This window comes from Saccoglossus kowalevskii, chromosome 21 (assembly GCF_978046115.1).
Source record: "Saccoglossus kowalevskii chromosome 21, keSacKowa6.1, whole genome shotgun sequence".
NCBI classification, from domain to species: domain Eukaryota; kingdom Metazoa; phylum Hemichordata; class Enteropneusta; family Harrimaniidae; genus Saccoglossus; species Saccoglossus kowalevskii.
The window spans coordinates 16282203-16306523 of NC_140661.1; the positions used below are offsets into that span (position 1 = coordinate 16282203).

Consider the following 24321-nt stretch of genomic DNA (forward strand, 5'->3'; position numbering starts at 1 on the left):
TTGGTGTTAAGTATTAGGTCGCCATTACTGTCCACACCCATGGCGTATTAGTGTCAAGTATTAGGTCGTCATTACTGTCCACAATCATGGCGTATTAGTGTCAAGTATTAGGTCGTCATTACTGTCCCCAATCATGGCGTATTAGTGTCAAGTATTAGGTCGTCATTACAGTCCACAATCATGGCGTATTAGGGCCATGTAGTAGGTCGTCATTACTGTCCACAATCATGGCATATTAGTGCCATGTATTAGGTCGTCATTACTGTCCACAATCATGGCGTATTAGTGTCCTATACTAGGTCGCAATTACTGTTGTATCAATGGAATGTTTTCGATCTTGTGATGTCTTTGTGGTCAATTCAAAAGAAAAGAAATCAATGACGGGCGGAGAGGGAATAAAATACACGCTGTGGATATTAGAACACTCATCCCATCGCAAAATGTATGTAATGACGGTTTGTTCATTTCACGAGGAAATACGTCATATCATAGTACTCTAATATATACTATATCCGAATCAACAGAAAACATTTTCTCTTGTCACAGTGGCCGGTAAACAAATCAATTTAAACACGATACCCCCTCCAATTAGTAAGACAAATTAGTTTTGAATTTGTTGATTGTCGCCACCTCAGGCATCACTCCTCAATTAAGTTGAATTCTAATGACATCACTTCGTTATTTGGTATCGTGTTAAGTCACTTTGAACTGTTTACACCACGGTCTTTGATTCTATCCAAATAACGCAAGTACACACGCATACGGGACAAAGCGAATTGCCAATATCCCATTAAAAAAAAAAATATGTGAAAGTTGTTATCATTTTGCTCGCATCTCGCAAGTTTACTAAGCTCTTTAAGTCTGGGAGAGACAACGAAACAGCTCCCATTCGATTAAATTGTGCCTTTATGTTGGTTAATATCAACGGCTCATCGGAGTTGTGATGTTTTCTGTTATTGAATTAATAATATTATTTTTTTCCAGCTATTTATTTATTTCTCAGTAAATAAACAAATAAACATAAAAAACATAATTAAAACAATAATAACAACATAATTTGTATCTACATAGTCCCCTGAACCGTTATATTACGAACTATCACACAAAGTCACAAAGTGGCCACATCTGTTAGTGGACGAATAACAATTCACGTAATGTTACCCAAACATGTATTCGGCATACAAAGCGCGTGCAATGCTTCACCAAGCTGATTATAGAAACAATAGTCAGTGCTCCATATATGACGTTTCGTGAGATTAGTTTAATAAATAGGCGAATGGACCCATTCCTCGTTGCGAGTCTTGTTTCCTGTATTAACGGCGGATTAGCGAGTCTATCCCTATCAATTTTCATTAGCGTGCACATCTTATATGGGTGCCGTAAAAGCCTGTGCTTTAGGAAAATCGTTGAACCTAATTAAATCGACAACAAGCAACCGGCATATTAGAATGTTTAGTATGTTTTAAGCGTAAAAGGTCAATATTCAGCCGCAGGTTGCGAATTCCTACTAGCTTTATTTCTTGCCATTTCTTTGATTGGGTTCCATAATAAGGTAAACGAAGGGACAATGCCTTTAGATCGAGTACCGAAGCGCGATTCAGGAACGTCGAAGATATTAATTCATTTATTTTCCTTTTACTTGTATAAGGAAACAAGTCAATTTCACTGCCTATGTTCTATCGTGAGCGTGGGACAGGCAGCACAAATAGTCGTCCATCGTGTTGGACAACAGAAAAGCACACACACAGAATCAATTCTTTCAAAACTTCCGAATGCAATATATATTTATTCATAAATATGGGGGTATATTTGATTTTACAGGTTCACCATGTCGTGAAATAATCCTTGCTCAATACTCTCCAGATTCTAAGCTACATAAATTACCTGTTTAACATCTCGACATGGTTTATGGTCTAAATCAAGGTCTGAGCGCACCCTTCATTGACATGACTGTCATTCGTCAGTGTCATCATTTAAATTACTTCTTGTGTGAAAAAAAAATTGCAAATGCCACGGATAATGGAAAACATCATAAATATCATTAGTGATAGAGTGTACATTACGGTATATGAAGTTGTTATAAAAAGAGGATTGGCATATCGCCATATACATGGCTTGAACATTGACAGCTGTGAAAAGTGAAGTTTCTAATAACACTGTAACACGTGAAAGACTAGTGTAGTGAAATATTTACAATAAACTGCGATCAAATGGTAAAAAACAAACATGTGTTTCATTTTATCCTTATTTTAATCTAATGTTAAATACTTAATAAAGTGAGGCCAGTGAACTATTGCATCCAGCACATATCAAGCTATTAGTAACATGCATTAAATGACTAATAGCTGCGTTAATGAGCGGTGTTTCCACGTATACGACCAGGTCGGTAGGTGCATCATTATGCTAACTCTAATAAACAGGGCATTAAAACACCGTCAACGTCAATTGAAGACTTTTTACGGCCTAATAATTCACGACATGTTATATCTTCTGTTATTGACGCGAAATAGTGATTTACTATAATTTGGGCACGGTTTTTAGGAGGTTGTACAAATGATCAAGCAAACGTGGGAACACATGACGCCACCTGTAACCCAATTGTACACTTGGATAAAAAACAAACATCTGAACAATACAAATGAAGAAACAAAAGTTTGTCTGCCTATTATAATACCGAATATGTAATAATATTCCATCATGCACTGTGTTGGTTTTAACGAGGTAAATATTATTGAGACGTGAAGTGTGGGGTTATTACAATGTATCATGCAAGTGTCTACTCGCATATCAAATGGGTTGCGTAATTATTGTCAAAAAATATACCAATCTTCGGTGAAGGTGCAGCTTCCCAGGCCCCTGTTTTCCTGTACTGACATTGGAGTTTGAGAGTTTGTCATTATTTTTACACCACCTAGTGTACGTTGTATATTACTTCACAGGCTGATCTAAAAATAAGCCAATTGTGGTACACCTTACCCGATTTTTAGTACGTTAATGAACTAATTTGCACTTCCACGCAATTAGTGCACTTGTGTTGGATATATATATATACATATAAAAATGAGTAATATGTACATGTAATATTGTTCAAACCATTTCTGTTGGGCACTGTTCACCTGTAAGAGGGGGGATGGTTTGAAGCCTGCATTGAATCCCGTCCATTACAGTCATTGTCAAGTTTTTTCCCAATTACACTGTGCGCTGAGCAGCATACCGTATTTTTGCCATCTTCGAAAAGAATTCAAAATCGTTGAGTTCTCCGTCACCTAGAATGTAATAATAACAAAGATCATTAGAAAAATACACAATATCACTTCAATTTTTTTTACATATATTGTTTTTAAAAATGACATTATATTTGTGTGTGGTTATATGTTACTTGTCACTATCCAGATACAATGACTTTAGAAATTGATATGTTAAGATTTAAATTAAACTAGAATATTCTAGTAATGTACTCTAGTAATGTAAGTGTTGAGATTTCCCAACAGATTGAGAAACAATGTGCATATAAGCAAGTAGTAACACGTGATACCGTGACTCTCATTTTTACATCAAACGTTTCTATAGAGAAAAGTCAGTGTTTAAACATAAAACACAACACTATCTGAAATTTTACATCAATTAAAATGCCATGCAAGCCTGGAAATACCATTTATTTGTCACTGAAAATCAGCTGAGTTAATGTATCACGTCGAGGAGAATGAATGCACAATTGGACGTCTCTATATGAGTGCAGATTACATCTATCAGCGTATCTGACTTTTGAACTCTGTCGCTGTTTTACGGGTCGTTACACAAATAATCATAGTTGTATAACAATTCATAACTAATATTATAGTATCGAACCGATCATGTTATCTGATATCATATTGCTATATTTCGCACTCATCCTAGTTTTAACACAAATTGAAATGAGTAGACAAACGTTGAAATGATTTTAGTTTGCGAACACATATATAAAGAATATCTCAAAATTAGTAGTAGTAGTAGTTTTCATTTGTTGCTCGCCAAATGCTCGGAAATTTAATTTTTTGTTTAATAAATCTGGTATTGTAGAGTCTTACATTTGATATACTGTTTGACCCATGAAATCATTTCACAGCTTCTAAAAGCTAGAAACAAACGCGGAGATCGTATTTTGTGAGCGCGTATCCATTTGCATAACCGATTGCCATACATGAACGCAGATTGCCGTTTGTCTAATCTATTGCGATATAATATATATGGAGTCCTTATTACGGCCAAAACCTGTTTCTTTCAGGATTGAAACAAAAAAGAATATTACACTGTAGAAGACGGATAGTCTTTATCGTATTCTTAAAAATAACAATATCTCGAAATATTAGCTTATTTTGCAATAGTCAACTGTGATGTCAAAAGGTCGCTCTTCTGACGCGAACCAATCAGGTTTAAGGTAGATTTATTACTTAGTATGGAGATATAGAATATTATTACACTGAAATTCCATGATATATTGGAAAAACAATTTTATTCCATGCAATTGCCACCGAAAAAATAGTACGGTGTACTTTTCTAGCGGAACTACTTTTGTCAAATCCCACCCCATCAAGCATATTTTTCGATTCAGTGTAATCACTTTCGTTTAGTAAGTATAATTATAATTGATTGCTGGTTGCTGGGCAACACTTGTTTGGCCATCGTTGTATACCATTAAAGAATCATGAACTGCGTTTCTGGTGAACTTTCAACTTTCTATGTGTTGATTACACATGTATGCTCAGTTCGTACCATAAACATCATTTGGGGTCAGTGCCATTTGCATTGAATGGTATATTAATCAATATATTTGAATAATTCAAGTTTCTGAACATTATACTACAGGAACCATGAAGAGCTATACAATCAACAACTGCATTGATACCGTTTTTACATACATTAATATCACGGTCTCCGTGCGTACTCGAAACAAACAAAACAAAACATGAAAAACATTATGAAAGTAAATTACGCACAGAATATAAATATGTTATATGAATAGTCATCCTGCAAAGCTAAACGAGCATATTTTATGATTCGTGAAGTATCATATTACCAGCGAATTGATTGTCGTTGTATTACCTGATAACAAGGAAACGATTTCCATTAGTCATATACTATCATAATTCAAGTATTGTCATCGCGGGGGCTATATTTTCTTATAATGTTACAACGGAACTTAAACAGCTGCGTTCAGATGCGCGCAATTGTCAGCACTTGTTCAACTAATCCAAACTCAAGAGGGAATTATCTTCCCTGCGTACGTCGGATTAACACTTCTCAGTTCGTATTCAATGCTATGAAGGTTTATGTTAATATTGGCTAATTAATAGGATAATTAAGAAGGTCGCCTATCCAGGGAGGAGAGCTGGAACAAGTATTTGAACACCTCAAAAACACGATTCACGTTTCTAGGCTCCTAGGAGTTATTATAGTATGACATTTACAAGAAGAAAAAGATAATAATGGCAGTTAGATTAGTTTTCTGATCCAGCGTGCACTTGTTCACATGGTGACATAATATATACAATTTATTTTATCATCGCGGCCCTCATCAGCTAGGAAATGAATGTTCCATACACTAGAACCTCAATTGCTAATAATGTATCCATAACATTATCATTTGAATTTAAATCAATTAAAATAAACATTAGGCGAATCAATTTTTAGTATAATATAATTATTGTTAAAATATCATTGATCAGAATGTGGGAAAATCGTTGTTTGTTTTACTTTATATAATGCATAGGCACACATTTCAGGGTTCATAAGTTAGAAAAGATGTTACACATGTTATTAATTACATCAGCAATCTAATATGTGATTAGCTAGAATTGAAATTAATTGAAAAAACGCACGTGGCGCGGGAAATATGATAAACTGCTGCTTGTGCTAAAACAGATCTGGTAAAATTCTGGACCAGGTAAAATTCTGTTAATACTTGTGTATGTATCAGTAATTGTTTAAATATTGACAATTTAAATACATGTATAACTGTGGCAAACAAGCACCCGGAATTCATTTATATTTTTTTTATTCATTTGTTACTTGCATATCCGGATAGACGGTATGCTAATATCCGGTTTTTATAAGATTCCATCTAAAGCATTATATAATTATTTTAGGGATATGCCAATCGTGATTGCAATGCATGACGGGTCATCCATCAGGATATACTTTATCTAGTTACACTGATCATGATATTTTTGCTATTGGTTCAATTGAAACCCGTTTTTTTCCCGTCGCCTTGCCCCTGCGAGTTACAGAATAAAGTGAGCAGTCGTATTCAGACTTCTTCAGTAATGACAACTCGTTTAACTTAATATGGCACGGATTTTGTTCTCTTCCCGTGACGAAACGAGTTGAATTGACTTACCAACCTGATGCATGTTTTGAAGGATTCGTTATGTAATTGTCAATAATATGTTTTATAGGCTCATTTCCTACTACGCTGTCTCAAATTAATCGTCTTACGTAGGTACTTAGCTGACTGAAAGAAGACAAGGTAATAATAGGCTGCACTACACGTAATTTGTCTCACTCAGCCGTGGACAAAACGACATCCATGTACTGTGTAATAGTATCGAATTGACACGTGCATATGTTTGAAGAAGGAGAAAAACGTCATTCAGAGAACAAAAGTCATATTATTTCACCCCTTTGGGCAACAGTTTAAAATCGATATCCACACGTATATTGCTCGGAGATTTGTACTATCGTCACTGTCACATACTCCCAATTAAAATTCGATAAAAAGTGTCTTCTATATAGAAGCCGTAAATCCTTGTTATTGCAGATACATTAAGGTATAAACAATAAACGAACTCTGGCATTTCAAATACTTACATGAACATTTAGAACGAAGAAAGTAACGCGTGTTTTAACAATTTAACGGAAAATATCCGTAAATTATCTGCATGTACATATCATATACACAAACAAGACATCAGCGCCAGACATGGTTTATTACAAGTTTCCACTCTTCGAGTTCATTCGTGCAAAATCGAGTTGTATACAAGACAATCAATGTGCAACGAGACATTCTGGATGCCTCAAAAGTGAAATGGAGACTTTCCCGGAAATCAGCATACTACTCTTGAAAGCGAGCAGTAGCAAAACTTCAAACAACTTATCATTGAAATTTTATGTGTTTTCAAGATGCGTATATATATATATATATGTATATAAGTTTGCGTTTTCTTGTTATCAACAGAGTTGATACATTCATAATAAACCCATTTTATTACACCACCTCTACATTTAGGAATAACGTACACGTCATTATTTAAGTTATTCATAAATGTGGACATCTATTCTTACATAGTAGATAAGTACTATTCCTATCATTTATTTTCTTATAGTTAAACAAAACTTCGCACACATTTTCGGAATGTTACCGATTTAGTGAATATTTGCTATTCAGATTGTTTCGAGAATAACGACATAATGATAGTATATCACGAATATATTTATATTGTGTTTTATTTTATAAAATGCTGAACGAAAATTAAATCAACTACAAATTATACACATACGTGATCGCTGCGGTGGGAGAAATGTGCACAAATATTTAGGCATATAAGCCTAAAAAAAATCGGTAAATCGTTTACCTGTTATGTAAACAATAATTACGGTTGACACGTTTTTCTAACGATACATTTCCCATTATGACATGATTATGACATAATCTGCGCCGATCACTATACTTAGCATATGGTATGTACAATCGCGTCGTCAGTTGTGAAAATAGGTTTCATTGTGATTGATACTACACTTGCAGAACGCAACCAGGCGTGTAATTCGGGCGTGTAATTCGGGGGGGGGGGGGACTCCATGTATCCGGTAGATGTTGGACAATTACAATTTTAATTTTTTATAATCATTTAAAGCAAAAACCACGCATTCCCGAATTCATTGTTATTTTTAAATTGCCTGCCATATGATTCTTATTTTTCATATATTGACATCTACATGAATGAGTCCATATGTAGGAAACAATCGCTGACTAAGTACGGTTATTAGACAGGATTGAAGTTATAAAAAAGCCGTTCATATTTTCGGAATATATTTATACACTGTTACAACAAATGCAGAACTATAATTTGTAAGATGTACACATCGGTTGTATTGCATCTCCAATCAGCAGTGGTGAATGGATATGACGTTATTTAAATATGACGCGTAGACAATCTGCATTGATTATTACTTATTAATATTGCTGAGTTTAACTATGTGCACTTTTTACAGTACGTTAAGAAATAGTTCAAATGTCATTTGCCCAATGCTAAATGCTAACTGTCGAAAGAATTGAAATATAAATCTTGCATAACTTACCGTCCAAATCTGCTCTTTTGTAAGAATCGCTTAATGTCGAGAATCTAAACTGGGGTATACGTTGGAATTCTTCCAAGGATATTCTACCATTGCCGTCTGTGTCGAAGAAACTAAATTGGTTCTTTGGCGCATAATGGCGGGCTGCGGCAGATTTCTTTCCCAATCTTATGACTTGGTCTTTGTAGAGAAATCCCGTCGTTGTATGGAGTATGATGACTTGGACGACGAGTATTAGAAGCACTTGGTGAATATCTATCATTAAACCAAACAATTTGGGTTAAAAAGAAGTTAATTGAGTTGCAGAGTGTATGATCGATATTCAAATAAATCACGACAAGTGAGTATACATAATAAGCGAAAGTTTCATGTACAATTCACAAGTCCGAATAATTGCTACGATTTGTGGAGAACGAAGTCTCGAAACTTACCTAATTTTGCCATTATTCTTTGTCCTTAGCGCTAGTGAAAACAATATCCCTTTCCAATAACAGTCTCTTTACTCCGATAGGAAAACAAAATTGTCGTTTCCTTCGCTGTTATCTCTGTCTCTACCCCTAACACGGTGCGCTCTATTGGCAGACTATAAGACAACTACAATAGTCACAGGTGCTGCAGCCTTTTAAGTAGACAGGGGCTTAATGAAATTGTTTCTGTTAAGCCGTAAACTTCCTGGCCTCTTTTGTTAATTCCTAAAAAGCATAATAGCCTGATTCTGCAATACGATTGGCTCACGATATTTGCTGCCGTAAGCGGCGACTAGAAATGAAAAAGGCGGGGGCTCGCTCACATAAAATTAAATTGACATTCTCTGTCTTTAAAACTTTTGATGTCGTATCAATTAGCCTAATCATCGGGGGGGGGGGCGGTAATAAGCAACGTATATTCGATGCGAAATTTTAATTATTATTTTCACTTCAGTCATTGCTAATAATAATTAATAATAATAATAATAATAATAATAATAATAATAATAATAATAATAATAATAATAATAATAGTAGTAATAATAATGAGTTAAGTGTTTAACTATGCGAATGATTCTAGTCTACACATTATAACATTTTTGGAAATTTATCATTACGATTTTTTCACAGTCCACACCATTCCCATTTTAGTGATATTGATAAATCGTACTGCCATAAGGTAAATAAAACTGTTAATTGTCAACAAAGGTACCGTACGGAATCCAGAAGGATTCTAGGGTACTGCACATTACTCTGTGATTTGATATATGTATACAAGTAGAGGAAACGTCACGGGTAAAATGTATGTTGATGCAATGTGGATTTTGCAACGTTCAATGTTTGCATATTCTGGCTTGTGTGACATTTCCGCTACTATGTTGTGTAAGTATGGAAATCGTGAGCTCCGATCAGTTTGGAAGTTTTTTTTTCAATCGTTTTTTTTTCTGGATGTCCACCACGAATAGTAATGCCACTCCCAAAGTAGGGAATACATCGCCATTTGCACCTGCCTGAGTCAGGCGCATCGTACGTGTTTTTATTTATAATGCACATATTTATGGCACTACCCACATTGTATTACTTTAGCTCCTTACGCTAGAAGTCTTATGCGGGTGGTCGAATATCTACATTTTATTGTTTTTTCCCTCTGTTTTACTGTAATTAGCTAATGGACTTACACTACATTAAGAGTAATCACCTGAAAGAGCCACAGAGTCTGGATCATCCGAGAATACCTGATGGCAAGGCCAGTAATTCGTGGAGGATTTCTCGTAGATTATATTCAGTTATTAAACAATTTTAATACATGAATACCCACCTTGATGTTTTAGAATTATATTGCACGTTTCTGCGTCGTGATTCATACTCACAGTTGGGGTCCTGATCTGATACGGATTAGGGGATCACGTCATTGTACGAGTTGGACACCAACCCGCTCTTATTTACTACTTGCTTTAAAAATGTGTGCAATTAGTCTAGGGTAATTGTTTGAAAGTCAAATATGAAGATGGTCGATCCACTAATGTGTCCATGTACGTGTGTGTGTTTCCTGTAATATTAGACATTCTGGTCCACTATATGCGAATAAAAGCCGTGGGGTGGTAATCATTTAAAGACCGCTACACTACCGTCATTTTGCGCATGATTCACTAGCCAAAACGTGAATATGTTTTCGTCATTACGACCTACACGAAGAAACGCCCGTCATTCCGACCTACACTCAGAAACTCCCCTCACATTCCCTGACCTATAACCTGCTGTGACGTAAGGCGTAGTTTTCAAATTTGATATAAGCTTACTGATATTCAGTCATATGCCTCCTATTTGTACATTACAGATATTTAAACACACGTGTCGTTATAAAAAAACTTTTGTGGAACTAGATAACGTTGGAAACTTGCAAATGCATATAAGGAATTTGCCATTGACGCCATCACGAAATAACCCAACTTTAGTGCTCCATATGATGGAAACCACCTTACACCTACGTTTTCATTATTGGTTATATTGCAGTGAGTATTTTGGATCACAATCTACAAAGACTTGCACATTTTTATTCACCGTTTTTATAAAATTGGGACTGAAATAGTTTTCTTATTATATATGTTGCTGTATATGAAATACACGACATCCACAATTTGTTGTAATAGCCATGTGTCAATTACAATGCACAAGGAAGGGCGACCGAATTTAAAACAAATATATTACCACTTTTCTTTGCCACGGAATCGCTTGTTCACCAACAAAATGGCTAAAATAGCAACATGACGTATATAAAACTTAAACTCAACTCGACGTAATCAATACAAGTCTCCAGCGTTACTAAACTTATCACTGTGCAAGAAAAAACACATTGAACGGATGCGATTATCGTCTCAAGATTAAACTGAAAACATCATGCCTCTGTAACATTGACGTCGTCTCTAATACATTTGCATTATTAATAAAGGTCACGAGGATCGTCTTATTGAGGCGCACGTGGACTGGGGTATATGGAATGAAGCAAAGATGCAATGTATATTTCAGACACAGTTCTTCACAGCTATATACGTAAGTGGAACGTCGTTGTTGAAATCTACACGAGTCGAATTATTCGGGTCTGACTATACATGTCACAACCGTGTCACAGTGGTCCGGATTTGAACCTACGTGACTGGCATATCCATGAGCGGACAGCGTTGTCTAGTCCAGTTTCGAAAGATGTTCTCAGTGTAGCATGGTTAATTCAACAACTATTTTCAAAATCGCCAGAATAAAAAGAAAAAAACAAAAACATTATATTCTAGTAGTTTTTCCAGTACATTTTCCGCTCGACAGTAAAATATGTTTTTAACGTTAATGTATTTATATCGTTTAGTCTCATTCTAATTTTCAATTTGTGACAATGACGTATATTTTAAATTGTAATATTATGCAAATTATCTGTTTATCTAACATAGACGATGTGTGTTGTTCCGCTCGACAGCTGAGAAAACCTTCAAAAAAGCCCGACCGTCATAAAGCGATACGTCTGATATTCCACTCTATTTGTGGATTGTATCATGTTGCTAATGACCATTGCATTTTAATACTTCTAATCATTACTAGCTTAGAAATCCATGTTTTCAAAAGTATTTTTCAACAGACAATTGACAAATAGTAAGAACAATTATGAAAGACAATAAATCAGTAAATTCACGAAAAAACAAAGTTAACAAATTTTCATTAAATTTAGGAACTACATAAAAATAATAATCAGCATTTTTGTGATAGAAATTGATCACGGAACATAAAACGTGGACACCACCTTTTACGATGAGCGTTCTGTTATATGTTACGTAATCAAGTATTGATCCCGTTAGTTAATAATGACGACACTTCAGTGGGCCACCTGAGATTTTCTACTTGTTAACGATGATTGACTTTGTAAAATTGCAAAATGTTGTCGAATTATTGTCCAAAGATTAAACATAATAAAATTAATGAAATGCTGTACATTGAGATTTTGTTATTGACACATGGTCATTACGAATTATATTAATAGGATGAACCCGACTGTTAAGCAGGAAACGCATATATTTGTATCATCGTCATTATAGTCCGACTCTGAGAAGTTTATCATATCGTTCTTCAACTGTCCCACATGATGTCAAATTCTTGATAATGAGAGGAGAATTGACAAATGACGTCAGACGTATTATTTGACACATCCTGTGACGTCATCCGTGATTAACTTGAAGTATATGGCAATGTTCGTCAAGTGACTCCCACGTCTGGCGTACTACACGGGTGCCTACCATCAAGTGCCCATATGCATTGAAATATATGATGTATGTTTCTACATCTTGTAGATTTCCATTGCCCCCCTGATTCGTCTGCTGACGTCATAGTCTCCTAACCAATCGGCACCCAACTGATACACTGCCTTAATTGTTAAGCGGTCAACTATAACAGATTGTCATGTGATTAAATTCCTTTGATTTGAACCGCCTGCTCACTTTATTATCTAATACCATGTAAATAAATAATGAAGTCGTGTTTCATCCGACCTTGCTCAAGATAATGATCAATTTGTAACAAACATACTGATTACTAACTGACTGCAGGTAATGCTTCTACTGAAGATAACTTCTCTAGAATCAACACGGGAATTCAGTAATTGTACTGCAATACAAATTATGTACAAGTGTATAATCACCGTTGACTTTCACGGTCATCAAGCGGAAATGGACATGCAAATATGAAGGTCATGGAAGGTGTGAGCAAGAAATTTGTGAAACGTGAAGCCACTAGAAAAAATGCATTCCTATTCACTTATTAGTATTAGTGTTAACTTTTCTATGGAGTGACACATACTATACAGTTTGGATCAATTACTCGGGCAAGAACCGATGCTTCTTACGTTGTGTGGGCCTCGTCATTAAAGCATACTTTTATGGTCATCTGATCAAGTCGCATTGTATTGGACATAATTAGCATATGAACCAGATTTACGGATAATATTCTTTGCAGATCTCACCTTTAGGTATATATATATATATATATGCGTATCTAATGTAATGCAGCAAATAAGTGAAAAGAACGCCGAATTGGTGAATGGTAATATTTGTGGGTCAGTCATATAAGAACGAATGACGTTGATACAATATTGGTCAACCATAGTTGTATCTATCATAGTCAAAAAATATATTTTATGTCTCATATATTTGTTTGTATTATTTTGTTCAATTCAACAAGTATCGACCAATTATACGTTTGCCGTCGCGTCTATTTGCTGTTTAAAGGATTTCCGCAATAACTAGCAGGATTACAATAGCGACTATTCCTGGGAGTAATCCCTCCTAACAAGATCGAATGACGCAGAAGTGAGTCAACGCAAGGTCTACCATCGCAAAGCTATGCACATCGCCGACTTGCTTCATTCATTTCGAGAATGTGTGTGGGCACTAAATTGTTTTTAGTTTATTTTTTTTCGAAATGTTTAGCGTGTCCACCCAGCATACGGTGTATTGCCAGTTTGACTCTCGTGATCGACTGCCCACGTGCACCCAGCAGTGGAACATAGTATTTCATACATACATATATACTGCCTATTTGTCAGCCTCTCCATATTCAGAGTTTGCACAATGACGTCTTGTTGAAGGTTACGTAAAACCGTTAGTCCCATGTGGTGCCACTGTACTCAGCTACGTAAAACAAAAGCACAGCACCATTGTCGCAATGATTAGCAGATGACCCGCGGGATGTTTGAAACTCACCTTCATAAAAATATATAAACCGTACAAAACACCAGTTTTTAATCACATTCCAACGTCATTGTGAAATAATGTGTTACGCTTTAATGGGAATGATCGAACATGTTTACTTAGCTGAGTCAGTATAGGTATATGCAAATTATCTCGCCATGTTATCTGGACGTCATACATATTGCAATGGTCGTCATGTGACTAACGTGAAAATAACTAACAACGATTAGGAATGAACGCTCTTGGGAACTACCTCATTAGCATATATCTAAAACAGTACGGCATAGCCTCCCAGTCGCTTCATTCGTTGCATAAGGTAATGTATACCTCGTACTCCAAGTGTATAATAACATTTATGAAATAAAAATAATAATTTTTTTTATCAATTAAATAATTATCTCACTTTGTATATTGTCATTTCACATTTGAATCACTCATCGTTGTGTCTTCGCATAAACATGTTGTAATTATTTATTTAAGACATCCATACTTTCAGTTAGTGTCTCTTCGTTATGTGCACGACTCTGAGTTGTAAGGAAATCAGGGACAAATATGGGAAATATGGATAGAGGCGAACAAAATACGATTTTGTCCCATATATCATGGCGATTTAGAGTAATAATAAACTATCTCTGTATGCCATGTAATGAGAATTTCGGCAGTTTGATTGGTCCATACAAGCCGATTGACCTTCGACCTCATGACTGATTATCTCCATATGTTGGTCGTTTACAAAATATTACTCGAATTCATAAACAACAACATGATCAGCTGAGAGTATGCGAATGTACTACGACTTTGAGCGCGCGTGTATGTGTGTAATGGGACACCTACTAGTAGTTCCAAAGAAAATAACGAAATACACTGCAAAACCATCTGTATTTGTCCCAACGCACATATAGTTTGTGAAACCATGATTGCTAAGAAAAGTTTATTATAACGAAACCCTCGTGATATCGCGCAGGGTAACTCACGTTGATTTTGGTTGGAAGTGCTACGTAACCAGTTGAAAACAGGTCCGAAAAACATCGACGTTGAGAGCGTTTTTTGGCTCAAAATTTGAGATAAAAACATCGGCGCATAGCCGTATAGGTAAAATTACAGACTCAGCTATGCCAAATGTGACAATGAATCCTACACGCGGTTACATAAAAAACGAACGTATTCAAAATATATTTTCTCAAATGATTGATTCGGCCTTGCGACATTTACAACGAGTCTAGCCCAGTACACTAAAGAATAGAAGGTTCACACTTAAATTCGAACATATATATTAATGCACCGCGAGGTCAAATATAAAATATTTTAAAAACACCACATGTCATGCCCTGTATGCAATCTTTGTGTTGGATTTAATTGAAACTACAGACACAAGTCTTTTTAGTTTCAAGTATCAATAAAAATAATAGATTGTACTCTGTACTGGAACCGACGAGCAGCAAAATAGATATATCTTGTTCTAAGCTCGGTTTAACGAGCACACGAAACAATAATGATGATGTTAATACTCGACAGAAACATAATCATCGCAGCAACTCGCCTATTGTTATTGTCTTTGTGTGATCGCGTTTACACTTCTCCGCATACACGCAATATTATTTTCTTGAATATTCGGGACCGTTGGGAGCATTTGATTTTAATTTTTGTGCATCTGGCGTTTGCAAAGTTTTCCTACCTTGTGATTTATTTTGTCTATCAGCGATATATTCGGGCATTTTTATATCGAACGATTCAGAATCCCAACACCACCTGTTAACGTTAATCCAGGAACGTGAAGGCCGCCTTTAGAGATGGGATAATGTGTTATGTAATGAAAACAATGGCCTGCTGGATTAATACATTTATTACTTAATTATACAAAGCATAAGACTCGTTTGCAGATTTGTTTGAGTTAATTTAGTTAATACACAGTGGACAGTTGATTTTTTGGAGGACAGTGTCAGTGTTATCTAATGAAGCAAGTAACAAGCTAGTCAAAAGTGAAGGGTATGTAGGGATTTTATTTTATTAGTATTAGAACTATCAATCTGATTAAAATCTGATGTAGTGTACGGGCTTTAATTATTTTGGCTATAAACTTATTTTAATTTTATGTTTTATTACTTTTGTTATTAATGCCTTGTTATTTTATTATTTTACTTTGATTTTGATTTTGTGATTTTTTTTAAATTCCGCCCTACCTACATCTGAGCCGATGCCTATGTAACGAGATTTCAATGAGACCCACTGTCGACGATTTTAGTCAACGAATCACAGACCTTCTTCTATAGCGCACATGATGATGTCACTGGGCAGAGTCAGGTGGCAAACACACTCAAATAAAATGGCGGATTATACCGACGTTAGCGACCGAGAAGAACACGGCTTTTCGGTAAGTTTATCATTGTCAAATGCAACGAAAGTCACTTTTTTATGTTTATATTGTGGCTCGAATGGTTCGAGTTTAGATCGTTATTTTGCGTAGTTATTCTGGGAGTGACGATTTTGTTTCCACCGGTTCGACCGAACACCGGTGTCTTTTTCCAGTCGCTTGCCCTGGAGACGGGTGATGTTTTGTTGACGATCGGGTCAAAACCGTCTACGGTATTGAAGCCGTAGCTGTAAATAATCATCAAAATGTATCAACATTTTGTACATTATACAATAACTCTTTATTAAAGTAATTGAGCTGATTTGGACTGGAATAAAATATTTTTTATTTGGAACACATCGCAATTGATCAGGAAATATTCTTTTGCTCCAATTGTCTGCGTCGATGCCGTGGGCCGGTGACCGTTATACAATTTAAAATTTGCATTGTTTACTATAGCTGTTTACAGTGTTCTAATCATTACGATTTACTTACTTTTTTGCTTCCATTCTAGATAATTATGCTCAGTGTTTGATGTAAAATTGAAGCGATGACTGAATAAACGAACCGTGGCTGGCGAAGATGTATCAGGAAGTGTACACATTTGTTGGAAGTGAACAAAATATTCAATGTAATGACAAAAATTGTAAAATGCTGTGGAATTTCTTTTGTAAATAAAAGTATACTAGCAATGTTCTATTAATGGTTTATTCAAGTGGGCAAAATATAATGTACAGAAAGATTGCCCGTAGAGTATCGCTACACTGAAAAGTAAGCAACCGACAGCCTGTATAAAAGGGAGCCTGTGATTGGCTGTTACTTATGCGAGATTTGAACGGGACTTACGTAGGCGTCGGATCAGATGTATGTAGGGCGGAATTAAAAAAAATCAAAATCAAAGTAAAATAATAAAATAAAAAGGCATTAATAACAAAAATAATAAAAAATAAAATCAAAATAAGTTTATAGCCAAAATAATTAAAGCCCGTACACTACATCAGATTTTAATCAGATTGTAGAACTATTTGATGTATTTTATGCACTCGCCATAACGGAATCAACTTACACGTATTGTAGCTATCCCAGACAATAAAATGAAATTTGATCACATAAACCTTGACATTGGTTTTGATATTTGGCTCATTCAATCAAAACAAATCGTCAAATGTGGGTAGGTAGGACTACCGGAAATGCATTTTCTGCGGTTATATAAAGAGTGGTGTACAGTGTCATATACTACATTATCTACTATTATCGCCATAAGTGTTGTTTTGTGTTTTTTTTTCACCTAACATGAATTTGAAGGTGTTCTGTTTGGTTGGATGCTATTTGAAATAAAATCTGAACAATGAAACTATCTGTGTAACCGTTCCTAGGTCAGTCTTACACAGACTACTCGCCTCTGAGTGGCCTTGTTTTTTTTGTTCGCGTTTGATTAGAGATTTTGTGTGTGAAAAAAAAATGGTCTCAAACACCAATCACAGAATTTCCATACTCGTGAATTTCTTTCTTTAGCTGCAAATTGCGCCGATGTGGCTACTGGCATGTACAGGAGTAGTGAAAATCGACGTGTCACGGGTCAAATCTGAATGACCACTGTCTGTATGACCGTGGAGGTAATAAGAATTATTGGTATGACATTGAGTTTGGCCAGTACTCTCTTGAACACAATGTTAATCAACATGAATGGTGACAATGCATAAACGTCTAGATTTACCCATTGTATCATTAGCCTGCACGTGTCCACGTGGCGTGACTCATACTGCTTCCGGTGAACAGATCACAGAGAACAAACCGGCTGTTTGCCAAACCACGAGTTTTGTCTTCGAGTATGCGCATCTTCAATCTGGATATTGCATTAGCCGCACTGTTCCTTAACATTGCAAATGTTAGGCTTTTAGCTATTTCCTTTTCAGGTTGCACCAGACAACATTTTCTCCTCCAGCTGACTTAGCGTGTTTTGTGATAAAATACCGCTACAGTTGAGTTGTCAAATTGAACAAGTACTTTTTCTTTTGTGCAAAAATCTCCAGAATGTGTATGTGGAGTTTAACTTGCCATGGGGTCTACTCCCTGCAACGTTTCTGTGCATGAGGCGGACTGTCCGGTCCATCAAAGCATCCTTGAACCCCGTAATATGGCTGGAGTACTAGTCGGGTCGAACTGTTCCAACCACTGCTTTAGCTGGCTAGGCTTGACAAGGCCCATACTTACTGTGTCCTCGGTAGCAACACGCACTTCTGGAATTTCAGTCCAGCTTCTACCGCTACTAATCATTGCACTAACCATGTGTGTGGTATCCATGGCTCTGGCGAATGTTACTTTTTCAAGTTTACCTACAAAACTCAGGATTTGTATGGCTTGGTAGACGTGTGTTATTTAAATAATAACACGTGTTTGTGAGGGTAATATCACGATTTGTTGCCCGCCCAAGGGATGATGGTCATGACCATAATATTGATGATGCCAGAGCCGAGATATTGCCCGAATGACCATGTGTTATTTATTTACGAGCAGACAAGCACAAATACAACTAACCATACACCAATCATACCCACTCTCCCACAAAATAACAACACTTATATTTGAAGTATGCAATATTTTATCTAATGCATTATAAGAAGTTTCACATTACTCAATATCATACATACATTGTTTGCTGAAAAAAACTGCGAAATACACACAGTAAGTGCTATTTTCGGTCACGGATACTAAAAGTGAACCACTCAATTTATCGAGTATAACATTTTTGAAATGAATTGAGAAATTCTGAAACGCAAGTTTTTTTAACCACTCGCCAGATAAAAATGTCAAAGTGCCGTAGAAGTGTTTGAAATTACTTTCTTACGAACGTACTACACCTTCTATTCACAAGTCACGCAGCTTAGAGCGTTTTCGGTTAGCACAGGCGTGGAACTTGAACGCGTAGAAATGCTCACATGAAGAACGCGCCGCAGCGATCCCGGCTGCGATGTTTCATTGGCGGCTTTGACGTATATTTTTGCTTCATTTAAAGAATACCCTAAACATCAAAACAGAGTACCTACTTAATATCCCCTCTGGCACGTTCGCTGTCTATTTCGGATGGCTAAAGTTCCTTCAAAACCTTGAAAGCAACAACGGCCGGGGAAACACCAGTGCAGCAAATGGCAATTTGTAATGCGCAGTAGCTTCAGTGGCGTCATCCATGTGATATAACCATGTAATATCTGCTTGGCGGGCAATATATCATGCAATGTCCATTTTTATTCAATGTCATGTGACCGAGTTTCAACCAATCATAGCAGGCGTAACAGCGGTGAGATGAGATAAAATAGATTGCTTCCACTGATCTCTTATCGCCCAGTCATCGAGATAAAGACCCACGTTTCTGCTGGGAAGCCACGTTACTTTCCCTGCAAGTAATTTTGTGAAAACGAGTTGTGCTATAAATGTTGAACTGATATCGTATTCCCTGAATCCTGAAGCATAGATTGAGCGATGAGATTGAGCGATGACAAATAATCATTCATGTAATTGTCAATGTTTAGCAAACTTGATCCTGTATTCACGCTCTACTACTCAGATGGCCAATAAGTTCCTAGTGCCAGTTGCCATGAAAAGCAATTTGTCATGATGCCATATGAAAGTGGGGACAGGAAACCACCCAAATCAGTCCCTCCAATATCATTATTGGGAAAAATGTTGACATGGTGCCTCATTATCTGGCTCGCGGCCAGGACCTTAAAGCGCGGTGGTTGTCGCGCAGCGCGTGTTCGAATTTCATGTAAATAAACAATGTATTTTACACGCGTTGTATACGCCGCTATGAGTCCCATATCGAACAGGACGCGGCACGGCGACCACCGCCCTTTAACCACATCCACATCCACAACTACGTTCACAATTCACGCCTGCAGTTTCCATGATTAGTTCCTGACTGCTCCTTGACCACATTGTCGATAAGATGTTCTCTAACTCGGTGCTGGAGATAATTAGTTCATATCTAACCTACTTGAGAACGCTTCTAATCATTGTACTGACTTTTATGTGTGTGGAAGCCCTTGCTATGGCGAATACTACAGTTGATAGCTACCACAGTTGATCTTGTTCTGAATCTGTTAACGTCCCCTATATATACACACAACTCTTTTCACGACATCAGGCTTGATTGGCCAAATGAAAAGCGGCACACTGCACTTAAAGGGCGGTGGTTGTCGCGCCGCGTCGTGTTCGATATGGGACCCATAGCGACGTATACAACGCGTGTAAAATACATTATTGACATGAAATTCGAACACGCGCTGTGCGACGACCACCGCGCTTTAAACATTCTGCATTATATCACCTGCCAAGACGTGAAGGACCTACGAAAGTGGAACCTGGCGATTGGCAAACTCTTATAATGCCTTAAAATGTGTGACTTTCAAGAATGGTACAAGAGCAACTCTGTATTATATACAGCCCTTACTTGAAAATCTGCAGTCTATACGATACCATGCCACCTACTGGGATTGTGCAGTTTTCTTTCATAAAGCGGGGCACTTCTGGTTATGTAGGTAGAAATGCATTATAGGGTTGCGAGATTTTCGTATCTGGTTTGTCACCGATAATCTAATCCAACTTATTGTCCCACATATACACAGTCTCTAATAGTGAAATAGCCTTGATTGGAATCAATCGGGCAGCTCACATAACTCATTCCGTCCTTTTGAAAGACTTGACCCAGATCTAACACCATTATAAAACGTTCTTCCCAAAAAACACACTACAATACAATAAGTTTTGTCTAACGGCAACATCTTAAATGGGTGGCTCAGACCATGTGATAACAAATTCTCCGGAAAGCTACTTTTTAAAAGAGTAAACAGAAACAGAAAAAAACTTTCCCAACCAGGTAGGTGGCAAGAATTCTGGTCTTTGTTTGTATACGACATCTTGACTTCGACATCAAACTTCTTCAAGTATTTATGGGGCACAGGGCCCCTCAGGTGACTAATTCTATTTGTCGAGCTCGGACGGTTAGCCCATTAAATTCATCTAAAGCTCAACATTGTAAGTAGTAAGGTAAGTATGAGCGAACCAGTGAAATTGTTCTTGTAGCATGAATTTGCTATGGAATTGTTTGCTATAAAAAACGGCATGGTTTACTAGCTGATCATGTAGTTATTCTGCCTTATAAGTTGAACACCTGCGTTCATGAATGAGACAACAAATTCGTCTAACATGACTCGATTGGAAACGGCAACTTTAATAGGTGTTAGAGTCTGATTACATCCCTGATGAGAGCTCGGGTAACAATGAACTGAAGACTTCTGAATGGCGGTGTTGTAAATATTGTAGTGAAATCCCGATTTAAATATAAAGAGTGTATTTAATAATAGCGCGAATTATTACCATAGCAACGAGATGTGACGTATCCGGTTAGATGTGGATTTCATGCTACTCGAAATGTACATCATGATAATCTGGACGAACTTCCGAGCATGCGTTGCGTGACAACGATCACCCCAAACGTTTGAAAGTAGTTTGATTCGAATTCAAATGTACTACTGGGCATGTTACTGCGCATATATATGCAATACTTTAGGGGAGATAACCCCTCCTCATTGTATAATGGAGAACTATTATAACCCTGCAATATTACACCAACACCACCAGAATTGTGAACATTTCGACCACTGAATAACCTGTTTACGATATGAAAGACAGAGCAACGAATGAATGTTCAAGGAATTCAATTATATACACCTTAAAACAAAATTAATTTTGTCCCCACTGGTACAAATGGGACTCGGTGGCCATTGGATAAATAACATCATGCAAAAAAATGGTGATCGAATAGGATATATTGCGAAACTGTTACCAACCCATCTGTAAAATACTTAGAACTATACTCGGGTTCAATGTACCCTTACCATTTGCCGCAATGATGTTTTGATTGATATTTGTGCAGGTGAAGGTTCACAGTCATAATTTCAGTACTGGTTGACAGGAGAGAGAGTTTCGAGACAGCTTGTGTCAATAAAGCGCTTCGACCAGTCTATTATTAAGCATTCTCTCTCGTGGTGGCGCTTTCTCGTTAGCAATGCAGACGCTTTCTTCAATCAGTCGTATAAGCATTCTATAACGTTTAGTTAGATTTTAGAAAGTAGGAAGGTGTTAATTTCATTATAGAATTTTGTCAGAATAGAAAGCAATATTCTTCGTCGTGTGGCGCATCATCACTAATGAATTTGTGATTCAAGTTTCTATTACAATAATATTTAGAGGTTTGGCAGTTTGGGAAAGCCATTCTAAGCCTTTTGAAATCGTTTAGCTTACAGCTATGTTTGTATGGGTTGGATGTAGTTGTAAATATCGTCTTGGTCTTGTTGTACGGCTCAGATACATGTAAATAAATAACAAAAACACAATGAAAGCACATGCCAAAAAACAAAGTTAGCGCCCTCACAGTTTCAAATTACTTTTACTCATCGGTGTATCAACTGTTCAATCAATTCTTCTTGCAAAGAAACATAATCACCACGAAGTTCGTATAGCAAAATGAGTTGCAATATCAGCATTTGACGAAAGGCACACATGTACCAAGCTTTTCGGAAGCGTATTTAATGCGTCGACTAAAGTCTTTAATTTGTAGTGCGCCCTCTGTAAACAATGTTAAACTCCAGATTGAAAATAGCAATACATAGGATTAACGAAGACAAATCCTGTTTCAGACTCGCACCATAGTTTGATCACGTAGTTGACCATTTCCTCTCGAGTTTTAGTCAAATAATAGAATGAGAACGAACTTCAATGATAAAATGGTAATAAAGTCATAGAATATAGAATAGAGTTTCATCGATAAATATAGCTTCATTGAATCGCACAAGTAATCTGCCACATAATTATAGCTCATGAACCATTTACTCTATTTAAACATGTTTGTCCCGACCATTTATTTTTAATTGTCTCGAGTTAAAAAAAAGTTTAAGAATTTTCTTAATTGTGTGTTAGTTTCCCCTACAGGAGTCCCGCTTTACCCTTAAACTTTTTGTTCGTTACCTCAATTTTTTCAGCTATGTATAACGGTGCCCACTCTTTTCACTGCATGAATTATAATCGGTGAAACTGTGCATCTATGCACATGTTCTATTTATATTACAGATGGTACTTTCACACTCGAGAAAGGGAAGAGACACGTGAGACATGTTGGTGAGCTAGCCTAAGGCTTGCCCTCTGGATGTTTTATGGTTTGCAGTCTTAAAAACACCAGTTGTTTCACAAATGAAAAATGAAAAAAGAAAAACTGCAGGCTTCAAATTCTTATATTTTTGAATGGGATAGTCAAGTCCACATACAAAAATACTATCTCTAATTAATTTATTTTATTTTATAATATTTTCACTGATTCGAACAGTATTTGGCTTGATTTCATTGTATTTTTACTTTCACCATGCACAGGCATACTAAAACTACTAAAAGTGTTACATAGTAATTTAAAACACTTAATTACAGATGTTATTAATTAATAAATTCACCAATATGCAGTTGCATCAAGTAAGGGGTAAACCAGTAACAATCGTAGAGAAAGAGGGAGAAGGAAGGGGGGTCGGAAGACATGGTATATTTGACAGTCAATTGAGCTGTTGTTACAACACACACTGCTTCAAGTTCTGAAAATTGAAAATGAACAACTGAACACAAAATACATTAAAATTCAACATCTCAAATGCCCTTGCTATTAAGTTAAAAGGGCTACCTCAGCTAAGATCGTGAGTGTCAATATTACTTGACTGTTATCATATACAAATTAATTTGTTGAACACTATTCCATCTTCATATTTTACAATCCATATCTTATATTTGAATTTTAAGAATTTATTTTAGAAGCATAACAACACAACGACTAGCCTTGGTGGCACATTTTGCTGCCAATACAAATTGAAATATTCCCAGCAATAATTAATAAATCTTGTTCAGTATA

The 24321-nt window shown here is 36.4% G+C and overlaps 1 protein-coding gene and 1 long non-coding RNA gene across 2 annotated transcripts; one reads left to right on the forward strand and one right to left on the reverse strand.

Annotated features, from left to right (window-relative positions):
* Positions 1-3037: 3037 nt before the first annotated feature.
* On the reverse strand, positions 3038-8916 carry LOC100378617 (uncharacterized). Its single transcript, XM_002735294.4, has 3 exons — positions 8763-8916; positions 8335-8586; positions 3038-3266 (listed from the first exon to the last, which is right to left on the reverse strand). Exons 1-3 carry the CDS (start codon positions 8773-8775, stop codon positions 3190-3192), a joined length of 342 nt encoding a protein of 113 aa, XP_002735340.1. The 5' UTR covers positions 8776-8916; the 3' UTR covers positions 3038-3189.
* Positions 8917-16051: 7135 nt separating this feature from the next.
* Positions 16052-17072, forward strand: LOC146729664 (uncharacterized). Its single transcript, XR_014928030.1, has 2 exons — positions 16052-16394; positions 16888-17072. It is a non-coding gene; the product is annotated as an uncharacterized LOC146729664 (long non-coding RNA).
* Positions 17073-24321: the final 7249 nt, after the last annotated feature.